Here is a 10,922-nt window from a genome sequence, read left to right as displayed (position 1 = left end):
TCGGAGTGGTGTTCCGAGCCGGGCTGATTGATCGGTTTTAATTTGTTATGACTTTATTATTGGACGCTGGGTACTTAGTTCAGTGGTTTTTGCTTTATCCCGTCAGTCACACAGTGTCAGATTTTAATATTTACAAAGGAATTTGAAGCGGAGCCAGACAGAGTTCCAATGACTGTCTTCACGGGGGTTTGCACATTCTGCTAGTCGTATGTGTTTCCAGATTGTTCTCCCGTGCTGTCATTTGCACAAAAAGTCTCAATCCGTTTTAGTCAACTGAAGCCTCAACACTGCAGGAAAAGTGATTTGTGTTCTAAGATGTACGGTTATTATTTTCAGGTATTTCTCTATCCCAAATTGTTGTGGTTGAGCCTCATTTTTGCCCGAAGTGCCTGGACCAGCAGCTCGCTCCATCTGGAAGTGATGCGGACATCGTGCTTTTGCGCCGAACCACCTCGTCAGACTGCGAATGGCTCCCACGTGTCAACGACCACCTCCATTTGGGGACGGTGAGGACAGGTCTTTCGCATGTTTTGGCTCCAGGTGAGAGCCTTAAAAAGCGAGATGTCGCGGACCAGAAAAATGACATTGTGCATTAGACACAGTTGCCATGACAACACACTGCATTGACCCTTCCATATGCAAATGCATGTGACACAAATGCGCCCTACATCATGAGCTAGATGGTCAGTCTTTGCATCCCTCCAACCATTCATATTTCATAGCCCTTGTAGGGTCCTGCTGTTGTATCTGTCCTTCTTCCCCAAACTTCAGTGACGTTTCAGCAGATCTCCTACTCATCTTCTGCCAGAATTGCCCTGAAGTTTATGATAATGAAAATGAGAATGATAATGAAAGTTGTCCGAGTTCATTAGAATGCTTTTTTCACATTTTCCATCATGCTCTGCTTTGAGACATACACAGTTGAGAGTCAAGCTTATGGTCCAAGCTCAGTGTTAAGTTTTTATCCACCATCACTGGAGCATTTTTGGGGTTGGGGACCTTGCTCAAGGGCCCAATGGATAGGAACCTAGCCTACTGAGTGAAGGATTGGAACCAACGACCTTTTGATTACAGACACAGAAGCCAATCACCATATGGACATCATTACTGACAAACATGGTCAGAAACTATTAAACATGGAACACAGTTCACAGGAAGTATATTAACACCAGAGATGGGAAAAGTGGAGCTGAAGGGCAGTGTGACCATTATCAGACTCAATAAATGGCACCTTGTAATTATTTTTATTGCATACAGTCATTACCTGATCCTTTCACTTATAAATGCGACGATTACCTTTAAAACGGCCATTACACTTTAACGAAGGAAGAGCCATTACTAGTATAATAACATGGCAGATATTAATTATTATCTATCTGAGTTCAATTTGAAGAAATCTGGTTTAAGTTGATCTTACAAGTCCAAATCCCAGCCCTAACCCTTCACCGAAAGTGCACCGCAGTCTCCAGTCCTTCCAGCATTTTCTCCCTGACAGAGGTGGAGAGTTCAGGTCCAGAAAGTACAAACCCAGACCAAGATTTCACCCAACCAGTTGAGCATAAAGAATCACAGTCACAGAGTAATCAACTAGCTGGTTGAAACAAAACTTTGGTCTGGATTTGTACTCTCTGGACCTGGACTTTCCACATCTGCCTCCTGCCAGAGAGACCTTCTCAAAGGGTCAGGAAGCAGTAGGGGTTTGGGGGAAGCCAGAAAAAAAGGCACGTTTGGGGCAGGAAGCAGCATGGGCGCAGCAACAGCGCAGAAAGGTGGAACTTAAAGGGGTGGGGGCTCTCGCGGGAGACGCCGACCGAGGCCAGTTTATTCCTGGAAGGTTTTGAAGTGGGCAGCTCCCAGAACAGTCACTCGACATTCTTGCCGCCGCTGGCGAGATAAATTCTTCTAGAGAGAAGAAAAAAAAAGTGGATATTCCTGCTACAATTTCAGTCTCTTAAGCGTGAGAAGCCAAAGAAACAAAGAAAAGCAGAGAACTTTCTTTCTCCTTCTCTTGTATTTTTCAAAGGCAGAAGAGGGATTATTTAATAAATAACGGGCTGTAATTAGAAACATTTTTGCATATGTGCAAGTCTGTGTGTGTCAGTAATAAAAATATAAGCTTGTTAATTTCAATTGTAGACGACGCCTTGTTGTGGCGGAGTGGGGAGGGGGAGAGGGGGGTATTGAAGTGGCCAGAGAAATTGCAAGAAGGCCATGAGAATTCCTGCTCTTCCTCCTCCTCGTTCTACAAGCTTTCCACTCGCTTTGCTTGCATAGTTTTCTCGACCCCATTCCCTACCGTTTAAAGCAGGGCTTCTCAGCTAGTTTGGCCTTACAACCCACATTGTTCCTTGGGCAGTGGGTCCCGAGTCAAATTTACTAGAAAATTCCTGTAACACCAGGTGGGGTTGGGAGGGGGGGGGGGGGCGGACAACTGAAAATGTTGTTGACTGGGTGGACTTTTGGGTTGCGACCCACCACTTGAGAAACAGCACTTTAAGGCTCACTGATGTATCAATCGCATCAGTTTACCTTCCTCATGTCGGCAGTGTTCCCGCGCCGGGGAGAGGAGGATGTATGGCGGAGTGCAGATCAAAAACAGAACGGGGGGGACGGCACCGGGGCGGCCTGTGAAAGAAAAACAAGCAGCGTGGAGGAGGGCAGAGCAGCGCTTTGAAGTCCAGAGCAATAGAAATAACGAGCGAGACACGAGGAGGCTGCGACTGCACAGGGCGCCGCCGCTTTCTTCTGCCAGTTGATGGACAGCACTGGGAGAAATGAGATCCAGACCTCGGCTCGGGGGACGGACTGGTACTGGGAGTGTTAGGGGCCAGAGGGGAGGAGACGCTGCGCTTCCGCCGGCCGTGACTCATGCACACACGCACATGCACACTCGCACGGGCCCCCAGAGGAGGTCTGGGGCGAATCCCATGACGCCTGGAGGGGCAGGCGAGAGGAGGGGTGGGGGGGGGAATTAGGGTGGTGCTGGTTATGAGCTTGTAAATTAGCAACAGTGCTGAGGGCCCGGGGGGGGGGGGGACACACACCCATAACGGTGGCATAACACGCATTCACAGGGGCGGCTTGTCAGGCTTGAGATAGGTTCGAGTCCCTGTGGGGTGGAGGGGCTGCTGCTTGAGCTTAAGCGTAGCTACATGGCTACAACATCCAGCTGCGTGCCTTACGAGCAGCTTAACTGCAAAACCAAGACAGCGTGTCGAGCGAACGAGGAATGTTCTAACATCCTGCCGCGGCCAACGCAGACCCGCCCGACAGGCAGAGCGTCCCCCGATCATCGCGGCAACGCCGTCAAGCCGCAGCTCGTCTCGGAAGCGGAGCTGCATCTTTCTTCTTAAGTCGCCTTTACATCCACGTGTGGCATTTGGCTGCACGTTGCGGCCTACCCACTGAAAGCTGTTCAGCAGCCTTATTAACATCCTTCCCCAGTAACTCTGTGCCAGTCAGGAGGCTAGAATGTGCCCGGCTGGGCATGGCGAAAGGGGCATGGTCACTATGTCTCTTCACCCTCCTATTCATACGGCCAGCTGCCACCGAATGCTTCAGGGCCGCCGTCGCCATGGAAACCACCAGTAGCCAGCTTCCCACGGTAAGGGCGCCGAGCACGGCGGAGACAGCAACGGCAGCATGCGCCGGCGTTTGGGCACTGGGGGCTGGCTTATCCTCAGAAGTGACCCTCTGTTCCAACACTCAGGGGGCCCTTTCTTCTCTTGACCCCTGGGGGGGGGCGTCTCGCCTTCTAAACGCACCGTTATCAGGGGGACCCTCATGTCAGGTCGGCTTTGCAGCTCCAGCCCTGACGTACGGCTCCCGGCTGAGCGAGATTAGCAGCCACGCTAAAGTTAAAAAAAAAAAAGCTGGACAATGTGACAGGATGCTGATGAGAGGTACGCTTTGGCGTCATTTAACAGGGGGGGGGGGGGGGGAGGCAGAGAGCCAGGGGTGATGGGAGCAGTGACAAGCAGTAGAAAAACAATGTTTCTATTATTGTTTAGCTAAAAATAAATATGATAATGTATAATTATTTACTCCAATCCATCTTAGCATGTTTTTGGATTGTGCATAGGACAAGAGGAGACAGAAAATGAAGGATGGATGGATGGATGGATGGATGGATGGATGGATGGATGGATGGATGGATGGATGGAAGGAAGGGTAATTAATCACCCAATACTCAGCCATGATGGCTTCTGGTCATTCTGATTCACAGGCAACTTTAGGCAAGGCATGTGCTGACCTGGCTACTCAGAACAGACCAGGCTTTGATGCCTGATAACTGGATTGGGTTAGAACTCCCCACTCCTGCCCCCCGCAGGTGGTCAAAGTGGAGGCATCTCGCAGGGCACATTGCTCATTTAAGGGTTAAAGACATGGACCAATTACTCCCCAGGGGGCACCACCGTTTGGGGGGGGGGAGCGAGGGATTACCTGTTACCACACTATGATAAGCTCACGTGAGCCTCCTCCCTTCCAGCTCGCTGTTCAGATCTCAGCTGCTGCTCAGAGGGAGCTGGTAAGGGCAAAAATCCTCATTAGGAGGAAAAAGGGAGTGTCTATGTGTGTGTGGGGGGGGGGGGGTCAGGAATGGGATGAGATGGAGGGAATAGAGGGAGAGGATGCTAATTGAAAGGAGAGGAATGTGGGGGGGTGTAAGAGGGGGGTCAGAGAAAGCGATTGAGAGAGAGAGAGAGACAGAGAGAGAGAGAGAGAGAGACAGAGTACTAGAGGGTTAGTGGAGCTTTGTAATGTTCTGGCTGAAAAATTAATCTGTGACAGTGGGATCCAATGGCAGAGTGACCTCCAGGGGGGAAAAAAGAATAAGCAAGGGAGGTCTCCCCCACAAGAAAGACAGCAAAACGAGGAGGCGGGGGGGGAGACAGACGCTGGGGCCACAAGAAGAGGGGGGGTGGACACCAGTGACAAACTGAATCGGCAAAGGGGTAGGCAAGTGGGAACAAGAGACAGGGCGGAGGGCAGAGAGAGAGAGAGAGAGAGAGAGAGAGAGAGAATGACAAGGACAGACTGACACATGCTGGGGGAGGAAAAACAGAGAGGGAGAGAGAGAGAGAGAAAGAAAGAGAGAGAGGGTGGGCACTGGCATAGAGGGTTGCCCAGTTTCCAACGATCTTTGCTGGAAGGACAAGCGAGCCAGACGCCTGCGTGCCTCTCCTCCCGCTCTGACGAGCCCTCCAGCCCTGCAGGTCGAGTGCCCCTGACCCCCCTCCCCGGCTGCACGCCGCAGGTCATCCCCATCGACGCCAGTGCCTGGTCCACACCAAACCATGAAGAGACCCTGTGACTACAGCTCCCCGGACACGGACGGCGAGGAGCTCATCGACGTCGGCCAGGAGGACGCGTTCTGGTGAGACTGACCCCGAACCGAGGGCCCCGGTGGGGTCTGGCCTAACCCCCGCTGTAACCAGATTGCTGTGACGGTAACCGGTTCTGCTTCATCCCGCTGACTTATGCTGTATTTTGGCGTACAATAAGAAAATTAAATATCGTATTTGGTTTAACATAGGCTACATGTGTCGTGTAATAGCTGTGCCTTGTTGTGTACCTATGCATCTATTTAATTCGAGATGTGTATCTGTTTATTTATTTCATATGTAACCCTCCCTTTCACAAACAAATAGCACATGTCTAAAAATCTATTCTCTGTTTTGCATTTTGCGCTGCACCCTGACTTTTGAATTTTCTAAGGGCTCTGCAAATCAGGCGCAGACTGGCACTAGTAGTTGAAAAGATTGGGAGAAAGTCAACGCAAAGCCCCTTTGATATGGGGGCGCGGGACGAAAGTTTGTTGCTTTCCCACTTTGGGCTTTAGAAATGTTTTAGGGGCAAACGGACGTATTTGCTACAGTGTTGGCAAATGTTAAATGTCAGATTTTGTCACCAATGAGATCTAAAAGCTTTAAAAGGCTGAATAAGAAAAGGCAAAAAAAACTATATTTAAAAAATCTGACAGCAGTTTAAATCTGAAATATTATATATAAATTACAGATTTTCATTTCCTTGTAAAGGCCAAGGAAACGCTGAGATTCAGATAAAACATATTTCTGACAGAACATGATTGTACTATTTCATGTAAATGTAAGTGTCTTTTAGTATTTTTTACAATGCTGCTTTTAATTAATATGCAACTTCCACGTATCATTGGTATAATTGTTAATTTTTGCATGCAAGTCAAAATGTCTTTGTTTAAGAATTTGAATGTAAGAACGTAATTGTACAGTCGACCAAGCCAGAAATGACATCTGCATAGAGATTCATTTTACTTGCCTTGCCTAAATGGTTTCTGTTTTTAATAAGTTTGCAAATGCTGAAGGTTGTTATTGATCACTCACTTTTTAAGGAGCCAGCGGTCTGTCCCCTATCTGACTGACACAGACGTTCAGCAGGGACGTGTTTTAGCGTAAGGTGACACTTTGTCACATTGACGGAGGTGCTGTCAGCCTGCTGTCCTGCAGCACAGCCTTGCTGCCCCCCTACTGTCACATTTCCTTACGCAGTCTTGCAAAGGCCTGCACGGCTGTACATGCCGTTGATTGTCAGGGGGGAGGGGGGGGTGGCCTTGCCATGAGGACGCAAAGCTCACGGAGACCCGCCTCTCTGCCTGTCCCTGCAGCCCTGTCACCGGCTCCATCTCCCCAGGCAGCACCTCGCAGATCCTCGCCCGCAAGAAGCGCAGAGGGGTAAGCAAGCCACCGCCGGCCTTGATGCACAACAGGCAGGCTGCAGTCGGCACCCACAGTCATTTGCTTGCAATTACCGGATCGCGGCCTTTTGGTTCCGTCGATCCCAACTGACGCTGTCACGAGCCACAGATCTGAGTGGGCGGCTGCCCTGGGCTGCATCACCCTCACCGACTGACTCTTTGTGCAACACCTCACTCCTGTCCCTTATAACCCTGTGCTGCCCATCCATCCATCCATCCATCTATCTATCTATCTATCTATCTATACATAGAAAGTAAAAGCAGCTTTTGTGAGGAGCTGCATCTTAGAGTAATAATTACCCAGTGACTGCTTAATAATCAAACATAATATACAGTGATGATTATGCAGTGAGTGTTTAATAATCAAACATAATATACAGTGATGATTATGCAGTGACTGCTTAATAATCAAACATAATATACAGTGATGATTATGCAGTGAATGCTTAAAAATGAAACGTAATATACAGTGATGATTATGCAGTGAGGGCAGGGCTGCACATGGAGGTCTCTGCATCACCCCTCTTCCCCTGTTTCTTAGATCATCGAGAAGAGACGGCGAGACAGGATTAACCACAGCCTGTCAGAGCTCAGGCGTCTGGTCCCCAGCGCCTTCGAGAAGCAGGTGACAGCCCCCTCCCCACACACACACACACATCCCCGCTGCTGGGTCTCGCCATTCGTTAGCTCGTTAGATCATTAGCTGCACCGCAGAGGCGGAAAAGTTGGCCAGGGTGTTTATAGATAAACCGCGCTCAGGCACAGGCGGCATTAGCCACGGCGCGTTAAGGGCCTCATGTTCCACGCTGCTTGCCTGAACATGCCGGCGTCGGGCCTGGTGTGGGATGGCATTCAGCCCATAATCATCTCCCTTCCAGGGCTCCTCCAAGCTGGAGAAGGCCGAGATCCTCCAGATGACAGTGGACCACCTCAAACTGCTGCATGCCATGGGGGGAAAGGGTACGTCCGTCCGTCCGTCCGGGAGGGAGGGAGGGAGGGCTGTAAAGAATTGGGGGGGCAGAGGGGTTTGGGACAGGGAAGAAGTGCAAAGGCTCTAGGTGGGCTGGCAGCGAACCTGTATCTGACACTGCAGCATGTGGACGTAGATCTAAGCCGGACTTATGCACCGGCTAATCTGGGCTCTAGCTCCGGGCCCCAAGTTGCAAGGCGCCCCAAATCTTTTTTTCTTCTTCTGATTGACAGCATTATTTTGTGCTGTAGGTAGGGGGCCCCAGCTAAAGCTTATGGGAAATTGTGCAATTGCAGGCCCAACATTGTGCAATGATTTGCCCCTGTGCATTTGACAGGTGTCAACACTGTTCACTTTTAAAGCTCGGTTAAAAACACATTTTTATTCTTTGGCTGTTAATTCAGTGTTGGGGCTGCCTAGTGTTATGATGTTGTGTGTTTATCCTCTTTGCTTTTCTGATTTGTACAGCACTGTGTGTCAGCTCTGGTTGTCTGAAATGTGCCGTAGAAATGAACTGAACTTGAAGGGCCCCCACCCCCTAAATTCAGTCCTGACAGGAATAATAGTTCATAGGGGAGATGCTGATTGGATGTCCTGTGCCCCCCAGGGTACTTCGATGCCCGTTCGCTGGCTGTGGACTACAGGACGCTGGGCTTCCGGGAGTGCGTGGGGGAGGTGGTGCGGTACCTCAGCTCGCTGGAGGGCATGGAGGCCCCCGACCCCATCGGGGCCCGGCTGGTGTCCCACCTGAGCCACTGCGCCACCGAGCTGGATCCCCTGCTCCAGAGTCCGGCTGGTCTGCCGTTCGGCCCCTGGCCCTGGGCCGCCTTTCCGGGCTCGGCGGCCCCCGCTGCAGCGGCGAGGCCTTTCGCCGGACCCCCACCCCGCCGGGAACTGCCAGCCCACACTGCAACTCTTCTGGGCAGCTACCCCACACACAGCCTGCGCGCTTCTGCCATCGGCAGCCTGCCGGCCGCCCCCCCCACCACCATGCTGGGCCCTGCCTTGGCCACCGTGCACAGGGTACCCCCGCTCCCCTCCCCCACCCACAGACTGTCGCAGCCCTCCCCGGAGTCCCGCGGCACCCCGCCCCTCCTGGCTTCCCCACCTCAGCTGTCCTTCAGGCCGTTCGCCCCTCTGGGCTCCGCCTCCGGGCAGCGGCGGTTGGGCACCGGCACCAGCAAGGCCTCGCCGCACTGGGGCACGGAGATTGGGGCCTTCTGATCCGCTCGCCCCCCGGCTTGAGCAGGAGACGAGAGCGGCTTCAAGACCTCCGTCCACAACCACTATCCCCCTAAACCTCCACCCCTCTCAGTGAACTGAAGATATATGCATTTCACCATGGGATCCAGTGACTCTCCAAACGGTCGTTTACCTTACATCCTAGTTGCCTACATAATGCTTATCCAAAACAATTTCTTTACCCATATATGCAGCTGGACAATTTACCGAAGCATTTCAGGTTATGTACCTGGCTCAGGGGTGCAACAGCAAGAGGAACGGCGACATTCAGGTTACGAGCGTTTGGCTTAAACCTCTACATGCTGCACGTTAAAGGAGCCTCGGTGGGGCACCGCTGGGATTTGACCCCAGAACCTCCTGTTCGACAGCGCAGTTGTATAGCGGCCCAGCACACGGATATGAAATATTCAGCTCATCGGCCCTCCATGTGCAGCCTTCAAGGCAGGATCAAGAGATCCGGGCCGCAGGGTGATGGACAAGAGGTTCCAGATGATGAGAGGAAACTGGAACAAGGTTGAAAACACACAGGATAGTTTGTCCTGACTCACCCCTTCTTAAGGATTAAAGGACCCCTCCCCCCGCAATAAGCAGTCCGGGTGGGTGGAAAAACTCAGAACTTGCCTCATCCAAGCTCTCACACCCAAATATCTCAGAGTAATATTTTAGACAAGAACCGCAGCGAAATTTGGTGTGTCTGTCTTTGGTTTTTCTCCCTGTTTGTTTGTTTGTTTGATGATGGATTGTTTTGGTAATGCCTTTTCTTCCTTGTAATTCTGCTTCAGCGTTTAAACACATTTTATAATGTTGAATGATCCTTTTATATTTGGCGCCTGTTAAGAGGCTTTATGTTGTGGGCTTCTTGGATGATATTAAAAGGAATGCCTGAGAAGACGAGACGGAGCAGAGAGGTTTTTTTTTCTGGTTCAGCAGCGCTGTTTCTGTGTGTTTGTGCGTGTTTGGTTGGCATGTTCACTGGTGTGCTGTGTTGGTGCGAGAGAAAGAGAGAGAGAGAGAGAGAGAGAGCACGTCCAGTACAAAACATGTGAGCCAATCAAATGGGAGAGGCATTCAAAAGGAGGATTAAAGCTCCACCTCCTCTCCACTGCCCAACCAGCACCTTGGTTTCTGTGTATGGGCATTGTCATGGTATTTGCAATGGGTCCTAAACAGTAGAAGAGCAAAAGCAAGTGCTGAAATCTGGTGGCTGGTCAACGCATCCCAGGATAGTTCCTGGGGGTTTAACGTTTAAGCTCATATCCATGCATCCACATACGAATTGTGAATCTGGACCCCAGCATGCAGGGAACACGCTCTGCATGGTGTTTGACACAACATGTTTGATATAAATGTCATTATTAGCCCTTATATTTACGAAGCTGAGCATTTCTCCGCAGTATGCATGAGAGTCGGCTTTGATGCGTCCCATATGAGGGGCCTAGAATGACGAAATGCAGGAAAGGGGGCTGATGACACGTCACCCTGGCAACACGAAGATCATCTGGCTGCCCAGAGCTCCTCTGGGAACTTGGGAGGGGTGATATGATGCTGCTACTGAGCAAGTCCACGTCAATGAACGTCACAAAGTGCGTCCTTCATGCCTAAGCCACTTCCTGTTAGCCGTTACGTTAGGGTGACCAGATAATCCATTTCAGGGAGGACACTTTGTGTTACTTCAGGTTTTACAAACTACTTTAAAACTGAAAGGCTCCCGTGCTCGACTAAATAGTTCAGTTCTTCTTGTCCTTTGACTGGTTTGTTTCCTTGATTGAAAGTCTCATCCAGCTGTTTCACATTAATTAGTATTAGTGACACGTGCATGATTATGGGAGACTGACCAATCAGCATACAGCAAGACCTCAGTGCTTAAATGAAATCCAGGCCCTTTTAGTTTGAATGGTACTTTTTCAGATCCTGTCCTAGCTGAGAGTGTCCTCCCTGACAGGGATTATCGGGTCACCCTACATTACGTGGCTAACT

General features: G+C 50.5%; 1 protein-coding gene across 1 annotated transcript; it reads left to right on the top strand.

The window, feature by feature from the left end:
• Positions 1-3,959: 3,959 nt before the first annotated feature.
• On the top strand, positions 3,960-9,839 carry heyl (hes related family bHLH transcription factor with YRPW motif like). Its single transcript, XM_023831972.2, has 5 exons — positions 3,960-5,377; positions 6,644-6,710; positions 7,275-7,358; positions 7,612-7,693; positions 8,311-9,839. The coding sequence occupies exons 1-5, from the start codon at positions 5,298-5,300 to the stop codon at positions 8,925-8,927; spliced, it is 930 nt and encodes a 309-aa protein (XP_023687740.1). The 5' UTR covers positions 3,960-5,297; the 3' UTR covers positions 8,928-9,839.
• Positions 9,840-10,922: the final 1,083 nt, after the last annotated feature.

The sequence above is a fragment of the Paramormyrops kingsleyae genome, chromosome 23 (assembly GCF_048594095.1).
Source record: "Paramormyrops kingsleyae isolate MSU_618 chromosome 23, PKINGS_0.4, whole genome shotgun sequence".
NCBI classification, from domain to species: domain Eukaryota; kingdom Metazoa; phylum Chordata; class Actinopteri; order Osteoglossiformes; family Mormyridae; genus Paramormyrops; species Paramormyrops kingsleyae.
This window is presented reverse-complemented; position numbering and strand designations above follow the sequence as displayed.